The 22,301-nt window shown below is 45.0% G+C and overlaps 1 protein-coding gene across 2 annotated transcripts; it reads right to left on the bottom strand.

Moving 5' to 3' along the window:
- Positions 1-219: 219 nt before the first annotated feature.
- znf318 (zinc finger protein 318) lies at positions 220-22,084 on the bottom strand. 2 transcript variants are annotated; one of them, XM_026191161.1, is made up of 11 exons: positions 21,602-22,084; positions 20,398-20,507; positions 14,170-14,716; positions 12,871-14,053; positions 12,122-12,216; positions 11,827-11,926; positions 11,137-11,453; positions 6,424-6,615; positions 6,196-6,289; positions 5,511-5,629; positions 220-4,952 (listed from the first exon to the last, which is right to left on the bottom strand). In XM_026191161.1, the coding sequence occupies exons 1-11, from the start codon at positions 21,857-21,859 to the stop codon at positions 1,977-1,979; spliced, it is 5,991 nt and encodes a 1,996-aa protein (XP_026046946.1). In that variant the 5' UTR covers positions 21,860-22,084; the 3' UTR covers positions 220-1,976. The 2 variants fall into 2 exon arrangements, with proteins under 2 accessions (XP_026046946.1, XP_026046948.1); XM_026191163.1 differs by having other exon boundaries at positions 6,424-6,612.
- Between the last annotated feature and the right edge of the window lie 217 nt (positions 22,085-22,301).

Genomic DNA, 22,301 nt, shown 5'->3' with positions numbered 1-22,301 from the left:
TTTCCTTCTGCTTTATACTCTACAATCATCCAGACATTAGGCTCTCAGAACTTTATTAATAATATATAACTATTAATATTTTAATAATAAATCAGATTTTTGCCTTTTATCTGTAGAAGTACTTAAACCTGAGCCAAGCGTCCCCCGTGTGTTCCGATTTTGTCCCGATTTTGATTGAATAAAGTTTCTTTCCCTTGTAATGAGCACACAGAGACATGCTGGAGTTTCTCCTTTTATTAAAACTTTAACACATTACAGAACAAGCAGTTTCAGACACAATGAACGAAGAACATCCGATGCAGTTCCAGTAACTGTTTCATTCAGGAGCATCAGAACAAGCTTTCCGAGGTCGAAACAGGATGAAACGAGGCCTTAACCGTGAACCGCCCAAAACTACACTGTGCTCTTTGAAGGAGCAGTCTTCCAACCATCAGTTTCATCTGTAAGAGGCCGTTCAACAGGTGATGAGGGAACATTTCCTTTTAGTAATTTACGCTCTGCTTTACAACCATTTGTTTGAGACCCTAAATGGGATTACAGCCTCTCATCTGCAAGTTCTTAAACAGGTTAACCACAAATTTAGTACATTACAGTGAGTTAATCTGGGTTAGCTGGATCAAACATTGAGAACCAGTGAAAGGACCATGACTCAGATCTTCACCTTCACATTGACATATTTCCCAGACACTAAGAAACTTTTAACGATCTGGTTGCTAAATTAAGCCTCACCTCGTGTTCTGAGATGCCATATTCTCTGTAGGTTCAGGAAATTTGAGGTCCAGGTCACAGGTTCTTTTCTAGCATTTCCCAGCCACAGATTTATCTATTCTGAGACAGATGATTCAGTTCAGACCCGTTACACAGGGGAAGACATCCAGCAAGTCTGAGATCAACAACAGAAAGGTCACCTATAAAAAAAATAAAATAAATACACTGATGGCTTGAAAATTTAAGAAATGTCCCTGGGATGAACTGTCTGAACTTTGTTGGGCTTTTTTTGACTTCAGGAATCTTTTATTTCCCGAAAGGTTCTAGGCCAACATTTCCTGTGACAAGAAGCAGAAATGAGGTGAAACCAAACAGTCGGTCCAGATGAACTGTGAAAGGGTTCAAGGATTACAAAGTGTTCCAGGTTCACCTCAGAGTACGGAAATTCACAGGAGTCTTAGCAGACTCATCCAAATATTCATCATTGTCAGCTGCATCTCCACTTTCAACAGAGAGCACCTCAGACAGACACTCTGCTGCCTCAAAGGACAAGTTGTGTCATTACAATAAAAGACTGTGCTTGACTGAGCCTGGTTTATGTATTTCAAAGACTGGGTCAGGCTGAAAGTCTGCAATTGTGTTTTTATTATTTAGAGCCAGGTAGCAACAGGTACACGGTAACTAAAAACTAACAAATCACAACCAGACCGGGTGAGCGCTCTGATTTTATAAGGTTTCTCGTTCAGTAGATCGGATGGCAGCCATCTACATGAGCTCACTAGTCCTGTTAGGTGGAATCATTATTCATTTAATGCAACTCCAAAACGCAACACACCAGCGGTCCCAGCTGCCAAATATGATCAAAGAGAGGAGGTTTATTGTGTTATTTAAACAGAAATGGCATAAATCAAGCAGTTTACAGGTTTATTTGAGTATTTAAATTCTTCTTTTAGTCTATTGGAAACCTATGAAGTGTAAGCAAAAGCTGCAAAACTAGGAGACTGCTGGGTGAGGACAAATGTCCTGGACACGTTTCTATGAGATCAATCAGACCTAAAAACAAATTCTGGAGAAAACAGTGAAGAAAGGAATTCAATTAAACTCTAAATAAATCTGGTCCTTTAGACAGGTGTAGTCCCTCAGCAAGAGTGTCTATCTCGTCACTTTCACATGCCCTCCACTATGTGACACATTGTGGCTTCAGCCTTTCTGGATAGCCGAGCGGTTAGAATAAACCCCGCCCCCATGTCACAAAGCCCAGTCACCTCCTACTCAAAGTTAAAATCATATTCAAAGTCCAGTGAGGTCATGTCAGAGGGCAAGCCCAGTGTTTCTGCAGTTATCTTCATAATCTGAGGGTTCGCCTCACTGGACGCCTCAGCCTCTGGCTGCGACACAGAGCCAGGATCTACCATGTCCAAGTTCTTTGGGTTTGTAGTTGCAGCATCAGTGTCACCTGAAGCTGACTCGGGTTCTGGTTCAGGCTGGTTCTGGTTCAGCTGCTGTCGGGTTTGGTATCTTGTTTGGGATCGGGTTTGCCGGGTTGGCCGAGGAGCAGGCGGGGTTTTCTTACCCCTGGTTTTAGGACCCGTTTTTGGTTTGGGTTCAGGTTCTGTGTCAGAATGAGTCTCTGGATGGAATTCGTTGACCTTGCTTAATTCTGACTGTTGGGGCTCTATTTGACTTTCAGGACATGGTTTGAGCTGGGACTCCAGTCTGGAAGACTGACTCTCTGGGAAGATTTGGGGATCCAATTTGGCTGTCACAGACTGGTCTTCAGGTGCACTCTGAACCTCACACTGAAGCGGGGGAGACACTCTTGGTTGAGCCATTTGCGTGTTTCTTTCATTAGGTAGAGCCAACTCAGATGCGGAGTCTTTGGCAGACTGCAGGGACCAGACAGACATAATTTGAATGCCTGAGTTTGTTGGGGTCAGTGGGTTTTGTGGCTGCTCATTTGGATTTCGTTGTGGAGATCTTTGGAGTTCATTTGGAAGCGGGAACTGAGTAAGACCTTGTGCCTTGGGCTGTGGTTCAGGCTGGAGTTCAAGGTGTTGCTGTGTCTGTGGTTTGGACTGTGGCTGGGACCCAGGTTCAGGGTGCAGTTTGGGCTGTGGTTGGGACTGTGGCTGAGACTCAGGTTGGGGCTGTAATTCTGGGTGTGGTTTGGACTGTGGTTGGGGTGTTAGGGCTTTTGGAACTGGAAATGGACTTTTACTGCCACTACTGCCTTCAGCTCTAGTATCTGATGCTGGTTTGCTGAAGGAGGAGGGGCCCGTTTGGCTGATGCTGCTGTAGAAGATGCCAAATAAATCTTGGGCTCTGGCTGCAGCCAGGTTGCTCCTAAATTTGTCCGATTTCTGAGCTCCATCACACTTATTCATGAAAGGTGGAGGTTTGACAAACACCGTACGAGTCTGCTCACCCTCTGGGACACCAGGAGCTGCCACGTCAGACACAATCTTTATCATGGCTGGTTGTGCTGGAGTAGCTGTGGTAGCTAAAGAAGTTAAAGGTTTTGCCTGTACTGGGACCGACTTTAAGTCGACTGGGACAGGTTTAGAAACTGGTGGAGCAGGGTTAACTTTAGAAGGTGTAGGAGTTGTGACACCTGCAGGGGCAGGATTTGGCTGGACTCGAGCAGGTTCAAAAACTGGTGGAGTAGTATTAAATTTAGAAGGTGTAGGAGTTGTGAGACCTGCAGGGGCAGGATTTGGCTGGACTCGGGCAGGTTCAAAAACTGGTGGAGTAGTATTAAATTTAGAAGGTGTAGGAGTTGTGAGACCTGCAGGGGCAGGATTTGGCTGGACTCGGGCAGGTTCAAAAACTGGTGGAGTAGTATTAAATTTAGAAGGTGTAGGAGTTGTGAGACCTGCAGGGGCAGGATTTGGCTGGACTCGGGCAGGTTCAAAAACTGGTGGAGTAGTATTAAATTTAGAAGGTGTAGGAGTTGTGAGACCTGCAGGGGCAGGATTTGGCTGGACTCGGGCAGGTTCAAAAACTGGCAGAGTAGATTTAACTTCAGCTGGTACAGGCACCACGGGTGGAGGTCTAACCTGAAACAAGGGAAGGACTGCCTCAAATGGCCCAAGTTTATCAACGTATGGGACCATTTTAGTCTGAAGCAGACCATTTCCGGAACTCACGGGAGGAGGCGGGAGTACTGCGCCCTCTGTTGGAAGAGACTCTACTAAAGTAGGGTTTTGGGGTTTAATGGACAGAAAGGTATTCAGAGATGCAGGTCTGCCCATCATGGTTGGCTTCCTCAGACCTAGAGCAGGTGTAGGGAGGTTGGGTCGGATCCGTCCCCGGTTGGACATCCAGGGAGCAGATACGCTTGGTTTGTTTCCCAGCTTCTCTGCGATCTCTTTGGCAACAGCTACTGACTTTGCAAAAGAGTCTTCCACCGAAGGGGACTTGGCAGCAGCTTCATCCTCTTTGATGAATTCTGCAGCAACTTTCTCTGCCTCCTTTGCAAGCACGTTCTCCTTCTTCTTCCAAATGAACTTTCCGAATGTGGTTGTTGCTGCTGTAGTTGGTTTGCCGGCCTCCAGGCTCTGCTTGCGGAGCTTGGCCCTCATGGCCGGACTGGGGCCACAAAGAATTTTGGGCGGTTCGTAGGGTTTTGGTAGTGGTTCGGGGTTGCTGACTGCCGGCTTCTCTGGCTCAAACGTTTTAAAACCTTCCCTCTCAGGTTTAGGTTTGCATTCGTCTCGCTCTTTCTCATATTTGGATCTGGCATCTGAATATTTGCCACCTTTAAATTTGTCCCCATCATCTTTTGAACCATATTTGGGACGGTCATTAGCATCGGTGCGGTAATGGTACCGATATTCCTCATCCCTGCTGTATCTGTGCCGGCTGTCCCTCTCGTCTTCCTCTCGGCTGTAATGGTACTTGTCATCCTTCTTGCTGTAGTTGTACTTTTCATCATTATTTTTCTTGCTGTAATAAGGCCACTCCTTTTCAGGGCTCTTGGCATTCTTAAAATCTTCCTTTTTGCTTGGCTTCAGCTTATCCTCGTCTTCCTCCTTTTTAATTTTGGACTTGTCCTCCTTTGAAGCATTCTCTTCTTTCTTTTTCTCCTTTTCCTTTTTCTCTTTTTTGTGTTTGGACTTTTCCTCTTTGCTGCCTTTCTCATCGTCATCATGTTTGCGTTTCTTTCCACTTGCCTCTAAGGCCAGTCCCGCCTGGCGGTCCAGGTTCCGCCTCTGCTCGTACAGTGGGTTCTCATACATTTGTTTCTGGTGAGGAAGAGTCAAGAATATATATTGAAGTCCACTTTGGTCACTTGACATATAAACATGTAATCTTACAATCTACACATCAGAATTGATCAAACCCCAGAAACACACTGCTCAAATAATTCAAAGCAACACTTTTTAGAGCATGGGGAAAATTCCAGGTGACAGGCAGTTACTCTAAGCTGGACATAGATGCCCCTCAGCCCAACAGCAGAACTGATGTCTGCTCCTTTGTACAGGATGAGAACTGAGGAGCATTTTTAGGTGCTGCAATGAAATTTCAGCATAATGAACAAGCCTTTTCGTTTTGACTGTTGACGTCTTTGAATTCAGTCATCTGTAAAGGTTCATAATTTTCTCTTCCATTAAACCATGTGGCTGTCCAGATTTCCAGGATGGGGAGGGATCCTCTGCGATCCGATGTGTGAAGTGTTGCTTTATTTATATCTATCCTTTATCTATATCAAATCAAGAAAAGGCATGCCTGACCACCTTTAAAGGTTTAGGTGGCACAGATCTCTGTATATTTGGCAATGCTTAAGTCATTGAGTTCCAAACCTTATACTTCTCGTTGTGAGCGTGCGTGGTGACATGCTCTTCTGCACAGATGCCGTCGCCATAAAACTCTCTGCACAGCAGGCAGAAGAATCCTCTGACGGGTACCAGGAACTCCGAACCTGCAGCGCGACACACATGACATTTTCAACCCTCAAACGGAGGATAAATGAGCTACCAATCATGTTTACCTTATGGAAGTGTCCATTTCCAGTACCTGTCAAAAAAGGAGAAGGTTAAAGAGGCGGGGTGCTGACTTTTTTGGAAAACAGATGGTAAAGAGTTGAGTGGCTATTTAAGACCAGTGAAAGATGGAAAAATGCTGCAGCTCCTCAGCAATAACCGGGTGCCTGCAGGAGATGCAGTCAAGCTGTTTTTGGGGTGATACGAACACACCTGCACCAAGAACTTAGCGCACTTTACCAACTGTTGTTGCATTTTCAGCAGCTTTCAGAGCCATGTGAGGCATGAAAAGGAAACGAATCAGCACTGGAGGTGCGGACAGCAGTCTCCCCTATGCTTCGATGCGAATCACTTCATTATCACTGTTTTCATTAAGAGACAGAAATGGCAGCAGAGATCCACACTGAGCTCCACCTGGAACCAAAATATGGCTAACAAAATTCAGTGGTTCAAAAAACAGACTGTGATACGTCTGCAGGATCCTCTGAAGGTGCAGCACAAGTACCTTTAGCGGGTTTAGTCAGCTTCTCGTCTGGCAGCTGGTTCTTTTTGATTTTGCTCGGAGTGGAAGCCCAGGGTCGGTCATACGGGTCCAGAGTCTGAGGGACGGAGAAGAACATGAAATGTAACAGAGCAAACACGAGGAGCCCGCCGAGGTATGAATATCAACTGAATATCAAAGAGGGAGAATTTCAGACAATGTGGGCGATGATGCTTTAAAGTGAAAACCAACCTTTAGGTGCGTTTTGCTGTGCAAGTGTGTGAAAAAATCAAACATGGAACCACACGTAGCGTTACAGTTTTTGCACCAGTGGTTTCCAGCGTCATAGTATTCAAAGGGCTCGGGGGGCGGGGCTGGAGCTGCAGTGGCGTCGGGCGGCGTGTGCAGGGACGTCTTTGAAGGCGACAGAGTCACGGAAGTCTGCTAAACAAGAACAAAGAAAGAAAAATGATGGAGAGTCAAGATGGCGGGGAGAAGAGCGACAGCCTGCATTCAGAGCAAAAACAGGAGCTCCTTTTAAAGAGTTTCTTACCTTGTGTGACTCTGCATTGAAGATGTCAACGTGTATCCCTCAGACGGTTTTTATAGCGGCAGTAACTTCTTACGCAAAATTTCAACTTGAGCACAAACTTGCAGCGGTCACAATGAAACTCAACAGTCTAAATTCAGTCTATAACCCTCCGCTCAGCAGCGTTGTTTTCATGACTAGTCGCTCATTAACGCAATCAATAATCTGGATCTGACTCGTCCAGTATTAGGGCTGCTCAATTAATCGAATTTTAATCACGATTACGATCTGGGCTTTCAACGATCATTAAAAATGACTGAGCCGATTATTAGCACCTCCCTCAAGCTTTACTCTCGCGCTGCTCTGTGTGGCAAATCGAGTGCACCTCTCTGCATTTCGAACAAGTTATTTGGAGAGGAGAGTGACTGCCGTTGGTTGAAAAGAGAGGTAAAAAAAAAAAAAAAACTTCAGTGGTGTGGAAGCATTATGGGTTCGCGGAGTCAGACGTGGATCAAGTAGACATAGTGTGTAAACTTTGCTACGGTGTCGTAGCTGCACCACAGAGCAACACTGCAAAGTTCACTAAACACAGATGTTTACATTTTTCATTTATTTCTTATATTGCAAACATTTGCACTGTTATCAGTATTTGCACACTATTTTATATTATTTTTTAAAGTCATTATTCAATACATTGTTATTGTTAACCCTTTAAAGCCGGTCAGAGCAGCAAGCTCCGTTTTGTGTAACTATTTTTAAATCCCTGTAGAACCTGAACCATGTAAGCTAGCGCAATAATTTGTTTTGCATATGAAACTTACATCTTATGCCATCAGCTTGTCCTCGGTCACGGTTTCCTTCCACATAAAGCTTTGCAAAAAATTGCATAAAAAGCGCTTGCAGGAACAAAAACAATATTCCAGAAACACGCTTTGCCGATCGGATCAGCTGTTCGTAACACTTCCCACATTGAAACAGACGTCAGCGCGAACTATCACATGTCCGCCATTTCCTGTCCAAAACCAGAAGTGACGCCATATTCGCGGAAAATGTAGTTTTTTACTTGTAGGCCTTAAAAGCCTATACTGGTGTTTTTATAAGTCATGTTTGACTTTTCTGAATAGTTTCTGGGATGCTTAGAACTCGAATTGCACTGCTGGAAATAGTTTATTTTGATGCACCTGCTGTTTTCTTTGCTAATTTGCATCATAGGATTGTTTTTTGTTTTTCCTGCAGTATATAAAAATTGCTGTATCTCCAAAATAAAACTATGAAGACACTCAAAATAAATTTCCTGTTGTTGTAAACTATTTTTTGCAACTTTTTTGTATTTAAAGTTTTGAGGGACAAACCTCTTAAATTTCTCCAAGTAGAAATATGTAAAAAAAAAAACAAAAACGATTTTCAATTTTTTTGTAGCTTATTGCACTTTTTTGCAATTTATGTAATTACTATGGACTTAATGCATACATATTATTAAAATATGGGCTATAACAGTTGTATTGATGTATAGCAACTTGAAATGCTCCCACAAATGGCACTACAGCATGTAAAAAAAAATAATATAAGCTCTGGTGGACTTGGTTCTATGGTAGGTCTTAAAGGGTTAAATAAATATCGTCAAATAATCGAGATCTTAATTTCAGTGAAAATAATCGTGATTACCATTTTTGCCATAATCGAGCAGCCCTATCCAGTATCCACGCCTTGGTAGCGTCACACCTTCCTGATGCTGAAACCCAGCGTGTAACGGCCAAACCAGCCGAGCAGCAGCTGTAAACGTGAGCCAGGAGCTGATTCATGTTGATTTCTCTCACTACCTAGCACCCGATCCACGTGTTTTAATAAACTGATTAGAATAAACTGACGTTTAACTACTCGAGGAGGGTTTCAAGGAAACACATAATTACTCACAGCAAACATTCAAATGTCTGTTTAACCCATCAGCAGCCCAGGACACCGCCACGTTCTGTTGGGGTGCTGATGGAGGACTTTCGGCACATTGATGACCTGAGACCATGTGCAGATTCACACGTATGTGCTGCTTTTTTGCCTGACGTTGGATGTATCTGGACGAGGATGGGGCGCTCTTCAAACCAACAGCGCTGCGTAAGTGCACCAAATGATCAGCGAGCAGTTACTGATCATCATCGATTTGTATAACCTGGCTCACGGGGCTGTCACAACTTCAACAACCAATCACTGATGAGGCAAGCTGCACTGTCATAAATGCAAACGCTTCTGAAATGTACGCTGTGACCGTCCTAGAAACACGAAACATTTATCATCACAGTCGGCAACGACTACGACTCAGTGCGGCCTTCCCACTGTTGCCAAAGCGCTCGCTCGTAGGCGGTCGGTCACAGGACTGTTGGGTTTTCTCTGTATGTGTTATCGTAGGGTCTACCTTACAGTATAAAGCGCTTTGAGGTGACTGTTGTAATTTGGCGCTGTGTAAATAAAACTGAATTGAATCACCTCAAAGAGAGAAACTCCACCTCCAACTACTCCAAACTGGTGGAGCTTCGCCATGCACAGGTATAAATGTTGGTGGCCATGACAGTCCAGTCTGACAACATGTGATGTCACAACAAACACACAGAATGAGAGTAGAGCCCATTAAAGCCGGACACAAGCACACGTGAATCCTCCTAAACTGTCTGTGAACATGTTTGCAGACGTACGTTAGCTTGCTAATATGGGCTCAAATTGTGGTCATAAAAGTTTTGTGCTTGTAAATCAGGATTTGTATGTGTAAAAAGATTTGTGTGTGGACTTAGCCAAAAAATACACTTAAACTCTGCACTCAAGTTTCAAGTTACAAGTACGAATTTTGACCCTATTTTTCTTCCTTTCATCTCACTGGCCAATGTCATGTCAATCACAAATTTAACAATCCAATCAGAGAACAGATGGGCTTGGGTTTGTGGAAATGACAGTCTTCACTAGTGGGGATAGTTACAAAGCTTTCTTCATTATGAATTAGCGATACATGTTTTTGTTGAACATTTGAAGATAAAAAAAAACAAACTCTTGTAGAGGACATAAAGTCAGAGACAGAAACGACAAGGAGCAGGTACATCTAGTGCAGGGAGAGCTGCTGCACACAGAATTCAGCAGCCAGCAACAGATTCTGGATCCTTGGCTTTTAGTTAGCATTAGCAGCACATGCTGCGTCCAATGAGAGGACCTTTATGCTGCGCACTGTGACTCACAGCCATGGTCCCGGGTCAGCTATGACTTTGTGTTAAACTAATCCTAAAGTAATGATGCATTTCTAACCACTGAGATACCACAACTTTATCCTTTCAACAGCTGCTGAAAGTTAGGGGACCTAGCTGCTATCAGATAGAGATAGAGAGATAGAGAGATAGAGAGAGAGAGATATAGAGATCCTCCAGCTTCAAACTGTATTACCCTTCCAGGACCTGCAGTTAAAAAAAAAAAAAAAACCTCCGACAGCCCAAGCCCATCTGTTCTCTGATTGGATAGATAAATTTGTGATTGACATGACATTGACCAATCAGCTGAAAGGAAGAAAAATAGGGTCAAAATTTGTACTTGTAACTTGAAACTTGAGTGCAGAGTTTCACACTTAATTTTTGGCTAAGTCCACACACAAATCTTTTTACACATACAAAACTGATTTACAAGTACAAAATATTTATGACCACAATTTGAGCCCATATGCTAATCCTTTATGGAATTCAAATAATATTTTATTTTCTAGAAATACTTTTTTGACTTCCTGTTTCTATGTTTCACAGCTTGCTGAGCTGAACCGGTCCTCTAAACTACATCACTCGACCACAAAGAAATGTTTTCAAACCATCTTATTGTTACTACAGCTGCATTAAAACGCGCTCTCACTCTCAATGTAACGAAAACAAACAGTAGTAAAAGTACAAAGACATTTCTATGATGATGAATGGATTAAACTAATTTACATGAGACAGTAGTGAGGCTTTAGCTCCACCCAGCGATTATACAAATCCTTTAGATGTCCGATAAACTTCTTGTTTGTTAGCACAGCTTTAAAAACATTTCATTTCTCTGAGCTATCTATTTCCAGTCTAACGCGACAAGATCGCAGAATCTTGTCATGAAACATTTAAACTTCTTATATTAAAATTTTTATATAAAACCATTAAAACAACTAATGTTCAGGGAAACTAGTTTCACTGCCGACGTGATGATGAGGCAGACAAAACTACAAGCACAAAGTAAAATCTTCCAAAATAAAAGCATTGAATTCAAAATAACAGCTCTAGAGGACAAAGTGGTCTGCAGGTGAACCTCACTGAGTGAATAAAGGAACATGTTCTCGGTGCTTCTCGACACATCTCGTCTGAGTAAACTCTGATCAATAACTGACCCTAGCTATGCTTTCTAACTCCGATATCACTTCCTGTTACCTCCTCTGCAGGTGAGTGTACCTTCATCATGGGGCCGCTGGCCGCCGGCTGGCCTTCTGGGCTCCTTTCCGCCTCACGTTTCTTCTTCTGTGGTGGAGTCTGCTGCTCAGCCTTCTGGACCTCAGGCGGTTTGCTGGTCCTGCGGGGTCGGTCCGACGGGTTCAAGCCAAGGATGAGTGCCACTTTCTCGATCTCGCTGCGTTTCTTCTCGGCAGCCTCGTGCTCCTTGCGGAGGTTGGAGATCTGGGCCATGACCTCCTCCTGCAGGTGGCTGATCTCCTGCAGCAGAGGGTCCTTGTGGCCATCCTTCTCCCGGCGCTTCTTCCTCAGCAGCTCGCCTGAAAAACATTGCAGGGCAAATGTCAAAGCGCCATCAGTGACGTTCCATCGATCAGAAGGCGTCTCCTGCAGCTCCATGTTTTCATGTCACACCTAAAACAACAAACACCAAATGAAACTTTCTACAGTGGCAGGTTTCTGAAATGATCAGCTGTACACAGCTGTGCACATGTTGAATAAAAACAAATTTAAAAAAAGTCCCAGAGGTGATCCCTGAGGATCTCCAGTCTCATTTCAGCTGAGAAAAGTGTCTGATTTTATACTTCATTAATAAACTTAAAACCAACACCAGCTTTATAGGACATCCCACCACATGCTGGCTGGGATTGCTGCGTGGGCGGAGCATAAATCACCTGTAACACAGTAACACACCTTGCTGCTTCCTGAGTCTCTCCAGCTCCTTCATCAGATACTCCTTCTTCTTCATCCTGATCTCTCGCTCCTGCTTCAGCTTCTCTCTCTCTTCTAGAACCTGAACAAACCATCACAGTCACAGGTGTGAACATCCAATCAGCTGAATCTGAGTCAGAGGCTCCACCCAAATCTACATCTTTCCTTCTCAGAATGATCCACATCTCAGTTTTTCAGGTGGAGCCAAAGGATGTGGAGGCATAAACTTCCTTCTGACGTAAATGCAAAGACGTGGGAAGAAGCGATGGAGGCTGACCTTCTGTTTCTGGCTCTCGTTGTTCTGCTCCTCAGACACTCTCGCAGCTTTGGCGCTCCCCTTCTCTGCGTGTTGGGTGGAGCTCTTCACCAAACCTGAGGATGGACAGACACATTTATTTACACCGACTGACCCACAGCTGCTCATCCTGCTCTCGCTGGTCGATGAATCCAGTTTATTCTTCCAGCGCTCACCAGTTTTGTACACTGGATTCAACTGTGGCCAACCATGTGTTACACTGATTATGGAGGCGGGTAAAAATAGTAACAACACATTTTAAAACTACCTGAATGTTTATGACTGAATGACTCGTTTCTATGTGCAAACATTTGGGTAGTGCACATTTCAGCCTTCTCAACCTATTAAGTAACACAGCTAATAAAAATGGCTAAGTACTCTGAAGCAAACAAACTGTATATAAAAATGGAAGTAGCTTCTTAAAGCTGCATTGTTTTTAAGCAGGGGACAATCATTGGATAATGAACATTTAATCACAACTTGTTGACCAATGAGGATGCAGAGTCTCTGTGACAAATCAGTAACTGTTCAATAGTCAGCCGTGTCTCCTACATGCTGTTTTGCAGAGGTGGCAGGGGGAGAAGTGAGAGGACAAACACTACAGCAACCTACACGCAAGGATCCACAAGAGGAAGGGGCAGGGCCGCCTGGTTAGCGGTGAGGAAAACATCCCGCAAATAATCGTCACGCTCAGACTAAATGTGATAAGAGTTCTTTAAAAGGAGACTGACCTTTGACCCCTGGCTCAGGGGTATAATCCTGTTTGTAGGGTAGTGTGGGAGGGTACTCCTCAGCAAGTGTAGGAGGAGGCATCCTCATGTTTGGGGGTGGATATGTGGGGGGCCACTGCTGGGGTACGAAGGGCAAGTAATTCCCATACTGACTGTACACAGGTGGCGGGTAGCTGGGGTGCATCATGGCGGGGACCTGCGAAGGGGGGTAGGTGGGGATGGGTACACCTGGATGAGGGGGGTGGCAGCTTGGCTCTGGAGTCTGACAGGGCGGCGCTGCCGTGTTGCTCCACTCGCCTTTCTCCTCTTTAATGTCACGGTCTTGGTGAGATTTGAGCGAAGCTGAGCTCTTCCTGCGGTCATCCTCGTCGCTGCTCCAGCCGGCGCCAGTGGCACCGCGTCCGTGGCTCCGGCTCCGGCTGGTGCTGCTAGAGCTGCCACTGTGGCTTCGTGACCTACGGCCCTGCCGGCTGCCATCAGAGCTGTCGGAGGAGTACCGTCTGCGCCGCGTGGGCGTCTTTGTAGGGGGTTTCTTCCCGTGGAGACGCTCTTTGGTCCTGGCGGCCATCTTGGTAATTTCGGCCACTCCAAGGTCCAGACCGATGGTTTTAAGCAGATCCTGGATCTTCTCGTACTCTTCTAGTGCCTGGCGCTCGCTCTCCTCCAGGGGCTCGTTCCCCAGTGGGTGAGCGGGGTTCGACACCTGGGCTGTGGTGTTGTGGTCGGGGCTGATGGCGGGCCGGCTCACATAACTGTCCGTGGAGTGAGGGGGCTGAAGGGTACATCCGTGTGTCTGAGCAGAGACCAGTTTCTGCTGTGGGTAGTCTCCATACAGCGCCTCCTCAGTTACGTCTCCATACAAGTCTAGACTGTGGGTCAAGACTGGCTCTGGCCCCGGCGGTGGTTTGGGTTCCTCCAAATCGCCATAGAGGAATCTCTCCTCGTCGTCAATGTCGTCCAGCACCTTCTCCTGAGTCCTGGGCCCCGGCGTTGTCATCCCCAGCAGGCTGAGGATTTCTTTGATCTCAGCGTCGAGGCCAGCACGGCGAGCCATCTGTGGATCAGACCGCAGCTCCGCAAGCATGGATGCCACCATGCGAGGGTCAGCGCCTTTGACGGCCTGCAGGAGCTGATCGGCCAGTCGGGACATGGAGCCATCCTGAGTTTGAGGAGAGTCCGTGCTCTGTAACAGAAATACTATGATGGTCATTTTGAGGAACTCCGCCGTGGTCATCTCTGCTTTTTGGCTAACAGAAGCATGTATCGAAACACCGACTGAAACACTGTCTGCAAACTTACCCTGACGGATGGCGAGTCCTCGGAGCTGCGTTTCTTCAGGATGGACTTTGTTGGTAACGTGAGCAGCTCCTCAAGTTCCTTCCTGCGGCGAGCCATTTCTAGCTCCTTAAACCCTTTATTCAAATCTGTGGCACCACTTCTGCTGCGGCTGCTTGAGCTGCTGCTTGCACTGCGACTGCGGCTCCTCTGACGGCTCTTACTGCGAGCATAGCTCGTCCCTTTGCTGTAGCTTCGTCCTCGACTCCTTCCTCTGGATCGAGACCTGGATCTGGACCTAGATTTAGACCTGCTCCGGGGGCGACTCTTGCTGCGGCCCCGACTCTTGGCTCTGCTCCGGTCTGGACTGCGGCTCTGGCTCTTGGCCCTGCTCTTGGCCCTGCTCCGGTCCGGACTGCGGCTTCGGCCCCGGCTCTTGGCCCGGCTCCGTTTCGGACTGCGACTCTGGCTACGGGGACGGCTCTTGCTCCTTCCAAGACTCCTGGCCCGACTCCGGTCGGGACTACGGCTGCGAGGTTTGCTCCGGCCCCGACTTTGCTCGTACTCCCGTCTACATGGAGACAAAAACATGAAGTAGCTAAACCTCACTGGCAGGGTTTTAATAGTTTTGCAATTTTCATTAGTTTTTATTTTTATTTAGTTTTGACTTCAGATTTTCAATTTTATATCAGTTTTAATTAGTTTTTACCAATTGTTTGCTAGTTTAGTTTAGTTTTTTTTGAAAATCCTTAGTTTCAGTTATAGTTTTAGTTGTTTGCAATAATTAAGTGCAACAAAATCCCAGTTTCATCATATCAGTCATGCTCTTCTGCTTATCCTTGGGTATGTTGCTATTCCAGCTACCAAACCCTGCACCCTGCACAGGTCGCCTGTCTGTCGCAGGGCTAACACGCAGAGACAGACAACTCACATTCCCACCTATGGGTTCTTTAAATAAATAAATAAATGAATAAAGGCAGATGAACAACCATTGATACCAGGCAACTATAACATTTATATCTTGGCCCCAATGAGACTATTAACTCTTGCAGCACCGGGTGTTCGTAATTTTGGTTCAAGTGAATTGATAAACCTTTTGAAGGCAATTGACTCACACAGTTATGCAGATATCCCCGTTCTGTTGTCTCGGGATGCATCACGCTGCCTTGCCTGGGGTTAGCTTCTGTTTCTGGGGATGAGGTTTGAGTGCGCTCCCTTACCTTCTCAAGGTAAGCTAGGTTAGCCTTCTTGTGTGAGCTTTTCAAGCGCACTTTAAGGTTTGTGGGATTTTTTTCCCCTTTAGAAATGTCCCTCATAATTTGTCTCTTTCCACTACAAGACACTTGTTTTATCCAAAACACAGTCATATTCAAAGTAATCCCAAATTGGACTCTGGCGCTTTCTCCCGACTTTTCCTGACATGATTCTGCGCGTGGACGGAGCAGCGACACAAACAACTCGACTAACGTACTGCTACCTGCTGGCATAATGAGACACAGCAAGAAAAAAATCTGGAAACTAAACTTCATTTTCACCCTTGACTATTGTATGACACACACACATCTACGAAAACTAAACACATTTTTGCTATAAATTCAGTTAATTTTAGTTAGTTTTCCTTTTTTTGTTTTTATTTTTATTTCCGTTAACAAAAATGTTTTTTCACTTCTAGTTTTCATTATTTCGTTAGTTTTCGTTAACGATAATAACCTTGCTCACTGGTTGTGCAGATAACACATTTTTACCATTCACTGACACATAATTGCCAGAAACCTCAACGCACAGGCCGAGGGGGAGGTGTGGCAGCAAGTTTTCACACCAGCCTAGTAATCAACCAAAGACCCAGACAGACTTTTAATTCATTTGAAAGCCTGATGCTTAGCCTCGTCCACCCCAGCTGTAAAACTCAGAAACCAGTCTTACTTGTTATCATCTATCGTCCACCTGGGCCTTACAGAGTTTCTGTCTGATTTCTCAGACTTTTTATCTGATTTAGTTCTGAGCTCAGATAAAATAATTATTGTGGGTTATTTTAACATCCACGTAGATGCTAAGAATGACAGCCTCAACATGGCATTTAATCTGTTATTAGACTCAATTGGCTTCTCTCAAAATGTAAAATGACAAATGATCTTCTTATGGCCTCTGACAGTGGACTCATCTCTGTGCTTGTCCTGCTAGACCTCAGTGCAGCGTTCAATACTGTCGACCATAATATCCTATTAGAGCGATTAGAACATGCTGTAGGTATTACAGGTACTGTGCTGCAGTGGTTTGTATCATATCTATCTAATAGACTCCAGTTTGTGCATGTAAATGGAGAGTCCTCTTCACACACTGAGGTTAATTATGGAGTTCCACAGGGTTCAGTGCTAGGACCAGTTCTGTTTACATTATACAGTGGGGCAAAAAAGTATTTAGTCAGCCACCGAATGTGCAAGTTCCCCCACCTAAAATGATGACAGAGGTCAGTAATTTGCACCAGAGGTACACTTCAACTGTGAGAGACATAATGTGAAAAAAAAAATTCATGAATCCACATGGTATCAGACAATCACACCACCACACAGTACTGACCCACACATATGGTTCTTACACACACACTGGACTTTCTGGACTTTGGTTTTGCACAACACTGGTCACTATATTCTTCATTTCCGGTTAATACTTGTACAGCTGCTGTTATTGTGTATATATTTATTTATATTTAGATTTCTTCATACATTCTTATATAGTTCTATATTGTGTATTGTGTATTTTGTTGTACAGTTATTTTATTTTCAACTTTAATTTATATATTTATCTTTCTTATTCTTCCCAGTTAAATTTACCCTTCATTCTAATTTGTGTTGTACAGTTATTTCATTTTTAACCTTAATTTATATTTTATTCCTTCCTAGTTAAATTTACCCTTTTTAATTTTTCATATTTATTTCCTATCTTATTCATAGCCTTTTCCTTTTTTGTTTTCTTTAGGTCACGAGCCGTTGTCCAAGCATTTCACTACATATCGTACTGTGTATGACTGTGTACGTGACAAATAAAATTTGAATTTGAATTTGGTAGGATTTGTAAAGAATTTATTGGTAAATCAGGGTGGAAAATAAGTATTTGGTCAATAACAAAAATACAACTCAATACTTTGTAACATAACCTTTGTTGGCAATAACAGAGGTCAAACGTTTACTATAGGTCTTTACCAGGTTTGCACACACAGTAGCTGGTATTTTGGCCCATTCCTCCATGCAGATCTTCTCGAGAGCAGTGATGTTTTGGGGCTGTCGCCGAGCAACACGGACTTTCAACTCCCGCCACAGATTTTCTATGGGGTTGAGGTCTGGAGACTGGCTAGGCCACTCCAGGACTTTCAAATGCTTCTTACGGAGCCACTCCTTTGTTGCCCGGGCGGTGTGTTGTGGATCATTGTCATGTTGGAAGACCCAGCCTCGTTTCATCTTCAAAGTTCTCACTGATGGAAGGAGGTTTTGGCTCAAAAATCTCACGATACATGGCCCCATTCATTCTGTCCTTAACACGGATCAGTCGTCCTGTCCCCTTGGCAGAAAAACAGCCCCATAGCATGATGTTTCCACCCCCATGCTTCACAGTAGGTATGGTGTTCTTGGGATGCAACTCAGTATTCTTCTTCCTCCAAACACGACGAGTTGAGTTTATACCAAAAAGTTCTACTTTGGTTTCATCTGACCACATGACATTCTCCCAATCCTCTGCTGTATCATCCATGTGCTCTCTGGCAAACTTCAGACGGGCCTGGACATGCACTGGCTTCAGCAGCGGAACACGTCTGGCACTGCGGGATTTGATTCCCTGCCGTTGTAGTGTGTTACTGATGGTGACCTTTGTTACTTTGGTCCCAGCTCTCTGCAGGTCATTCACCAGGTCCCCCCGTGTGGTTCTGGGATCTTTGCTCACCGTTCTCATGATCATTTTGACCCCACGGGATGAGATCTTGCGTGGAGCCCCAGATGGAGGGAGATTATCAGTGGTCTTGTATGTCTTCCATTTTCTGATGATTGCTCCCACAGTTGATTTTTTCACACCAAGCTGCTTGCCTATTGTAGATTCACTCTTCCCAGTCTGGTGCAGGTCTACAATACTTTTCCTGGTGTCCTTCGAAAGCTCTTTGGTCTTGGCCATGGCGGAGTTTGGAGTCTGACTGTTTGAGGCTGTGGACAGGTGTCTTTTATACAGATGATGAGTTCAAACAGGTGCCATTCATACAGGTAACGAGTGGGGGACAGAAAAGCTTCTTACAGAAGACGTTACAGGTCTGTGAGAGCCAGAGATTTTCCTTGTTTGAGGTGACCAAATACTTATTTTCCACCCTGATTTACCAATAAATTCTTTACAAATCCTACCATGTGGATTCATGGATTTTACTGACCTCTGTCATCATTTTAAGTGGGGGAACTTGCACAATTGGTGGCTGACTAAATACTTTTTTGCCCCACTGTACATGCTTCCCTTAGGCAGCATCATTAGAAGACATAGCATACATTTACACTGCTATGCAGATGACACCCAGCTCTATCTGTCCATGAAGCCAGATAACACACACCAATGAGTTAAACTGCAGGAATGTCTTAAAGACATAAAGACCTGGATGGCCGCTAACTTTCTGCTTCTTAATTCAGATCAAACTGAGGTTATTGTACTCGGCCCTGAAAAGCTTACAAATATGGTATCTAAGCAGATTCTTACTCTGGATGGCATTACCTTGGCCTCCAGTAACGCTGTGAGGAACCTTGGAGTCATGTTTGACCAGGACATGTCCTTCAACGCACATATTAAACAAATATGTAAGACTGCGTTCTTCCATTTGTGCAACATCTCTAAAGTTAGAAATATCCTGTCTCAGAGTGACGCTGAAAAACTAGTTCATGCATTTATTACTTCCAGGCTGGACAACTGTAATTCATTATTATCAGGAAGTCCAAAAAACTCCCTGAAAAGCCTTCAGCTGATCCAAAATGCTGCAGCAAGAGTCCTGACAGGGACTAGAAAGAGAGCAGATTTCTCCTGTTTTGGCTTCCTGTTAAATCCAGAATTCAAAATCCTGCTCCTCACATACAAGGTCTTAAATAATCAGGCCCCATCTTATCTTAATGACCTTGTAGTACCATATCACCCTATTAGAGCACTTTGCTCTCACACTGCAGGCTTAGGGTAACTATGTGAGACTGCTGTTTGTTGATTACAGTTCAGCGTTTAACACAATAGTGCCCTGCAGACTGTTCACAAAGCTGAGGGATCTGGGACTCAACAGCCGTCTGTGTGCATGGGTGTTGGACTTCCTCACTGGCAGAACTCAGGTGGTGAGGGTAGGTAGATGCGTGTCCAACAGCATCACCATCAACACAGGAGCACCTCAGGGATGTGTCCTCTCGCCACTGCTCTACTCCCTCTACACTTCGGACTGTGTGGCCACCCATGGCTCCAACACCATTGTGAAGTTTGCTAACAACACAGTGGTGTTGGGCGCCATCTCCAACAACGATGAGACGGCCGACATGGACGAAGTGAAGAATCTGGCATCATGGTGCCGGGACAACCACCTCCACCTGAACGTCAGCAAGACCAAGGAGCTGGTGGTGGACTTCAGAAGGGGTCAGCACAGAGACTACAAGCCCATTATCATCAATGGAGCTCCAGTGGAGAGGGTGCAGTCCTTCAAGTATCTTGGTGTCCACATCTCCTCAGACCTGACATGGGCTGCCCACATTCAGGTCCAGACCAAAAAAGCCTTTTTGGTCTGGACCAAAAAATTCAAATTCCTTTAATTTTAAATGTTTATATTGTCTATTCTGTAAAATAGTCAGATGTCTATTCTTATTAATGTACAGAATTCACCTGCTTGCTGCCACTACTGCACATTCACCCCAATGTGTGTGTGTGTGTGTATATATATATATATATATATATTTTTTTTTTTTTTTTTACTCTCTCCCCCCCCCCAATTTTTGCACATGTCGAGGAGCATGTCAGGTTACATTTCACTGTGTGTTATACTTGTATAACTATGCACGTGACAAATAAAGAACCTTGAACCTTACTTGTTGTTCCTAGAATATTTATATCAGATGACTTAGATGAGATGTTTCACTGTGAACATCTTTTAATGGTGAAATCATTTCCTTTTCACAAGTAACAAAGGACCACATTTGCTGTTTCTTTATCCAGCTGTATTGCCTTCAACCATCACAATAAACACAAAATCTGCCTAATGATCACCTTTCGAGATGGCATAAGGAGGCGGAGCCAGAAGGTCCATTCAGCTCGTTGCCAACGGTGATGACGAGGTTGTGGTCCAGGGGAATCGGGCCACGTGGAGACAAAGACCTCTGTACGAGAAACACAAAAATTCAGCATTAAATCTCTCAGAGTAGAATACCGACAGGACAGCCCAGCGCCTGTGGCACGTAATGGAAAAAACGAACCTTTTCACCATCGGCGTGTGTGACCTGATGGAGATGTTTTATGGCAGCTTTGTGTTTTGTTTGGGGTTTTTTCAGGTTTCTAAGATTCTGATTACTCTACAGCATAGGTGTCAAATTTGGCCCGCAGCCTAATTACATTTGGCCCGCGAAGCCATACCAAATTACTATTAAAGCTGGCCTACTGGTATTATACAGCTAATATATATATATATTGTTTAGTATTAAGCTTTGCTTGTTTCATATTCAGTTTTTCAGCAAAACGTGTTTGAGTCCATAAGATTCATTCTTATATCTGGAGGAATAAATATATTTCAATAAATATTAATGTTAGCCCGCGACTTTGTTCCAGTTTTGAATTTTGGCCCACTGTGTGTTTGAGTTTGACACCCCTGCTCTACAGTTTCTAACCTGAGCGTTCCTGAGCTTACAGCGCCAAGTGTGGTGGGAGCAGAGCTGGATTCAGCCAAAGTCCTTCCTGAAGTATCTCCAGGCACTTATTCTGAAGAACTATAATCAACTAGAATTTTACAGGTCACTGGGACATAAACTTCACGGCTGAAACAGCACTTAAACCAAAGTAAGATTTTACAAAGCTCCTTGTCTTGCAAGCTAAACGTCTACCAACATCATTATTACCAACAAACATCCCAACAGTCCTGCTGTTTAGCATACGTGCTCCAGGTGCCCTTTCTTCTGCTCACTTTCAAGGCCCTTCATAACCTGGCTCCTCCTGATCTCTCTGACCGAGTCGTCGGGCAGACACGTTAAACAATAAAACTAAATAATAAACGCGGTACATAAACGCTAATCTCGCGATAAATTGGTTTTTTAAAAGGGGTTTGGTCTAAATCTGATTCCAAACATACTCTTTATAAATGAGAAACAGATATTTTCCCTCTCAGCCGTATCCGTCCCCGCAGACCACCCAAACCGGTGTGTGTGCGGTAACCTGCCGGCTGTCCGGTGTGTTCGGCCCGTTCGGACCTCGGCTCTCTCACCTCTCTCGGCGGACCTCCGGTCCATAACTCCCCGCCGCGGTTGCTGTCTGAGCCCGGGGAAGGGTACCTCCTGCGCGGCGGGGAGCGGCGGTAGGGATCCGGGGGTCCGTGGTCGTGGTAGCCAGAGTGATACGGAGGTCTGGGCCGGCTCCGGTCGTCCCTGTAGCCCGGGGCCGGGTAGGGCCTCGGCGGAGGGGGACCCCGGCCTTCAAAGGGAGGCGGGTAGCCCCCTCTCGGAGGAGGCCGACCGCGGTACATCTCCTTCCGCGGAGGTCCTGCGGCTCCTCGCGGGCACGCTGCGGGAGAGCTGCGGAGGTCACTGAACGAGGAGGACCGAAGTGCAGAGCTCCGCGGATAGATTGCAGCTTTTTCTGCGGATATTCCAATACAAACGGAACTCAGAGCTTTAGCTACGAGCAACACAACGGCCTCCCGCTGCTTCTTCCTCTGCTGCTGCTGCTCACCGACATAAACAGCGCGCAGCGAGCTGCTGCCACCCGCAGGCAGAAACCTGTACTGCACATTAACAGCAGCGCTCTCCTCGGCATCAGTTCTTCAACTCATCTTCCTCTGGGCCTTATTCTCACAGTTTTCATCACAACAGCAGTACAATAAAATATTATATATATCATATCCATCCATGTATTATTTTGTGCTTATCCAACTCAGGGTTTGGGAGGCTGGGAAGGGTAAACCCTGC

The sequence above is a fragment of the Astatotilapia calliptera genome, chromosome 13 (genome assembly GCF_900246225.1).
Source record: "Astatotilapia calliptera chromosome 13, fAstCal1.2, whole genome shotgun sequence".
NCBI lineage: Eukaryota > Metazoa > Chordata > Actinopteri > Cichliformes > Cichlidae > Astatotilapia > Astatotilapia calliptera.
The sequence above is the reverse complement of the archived record's forward strand: the minus strand, read 5'-3'. Positions and strand labels throughout refer to the sequence as shown.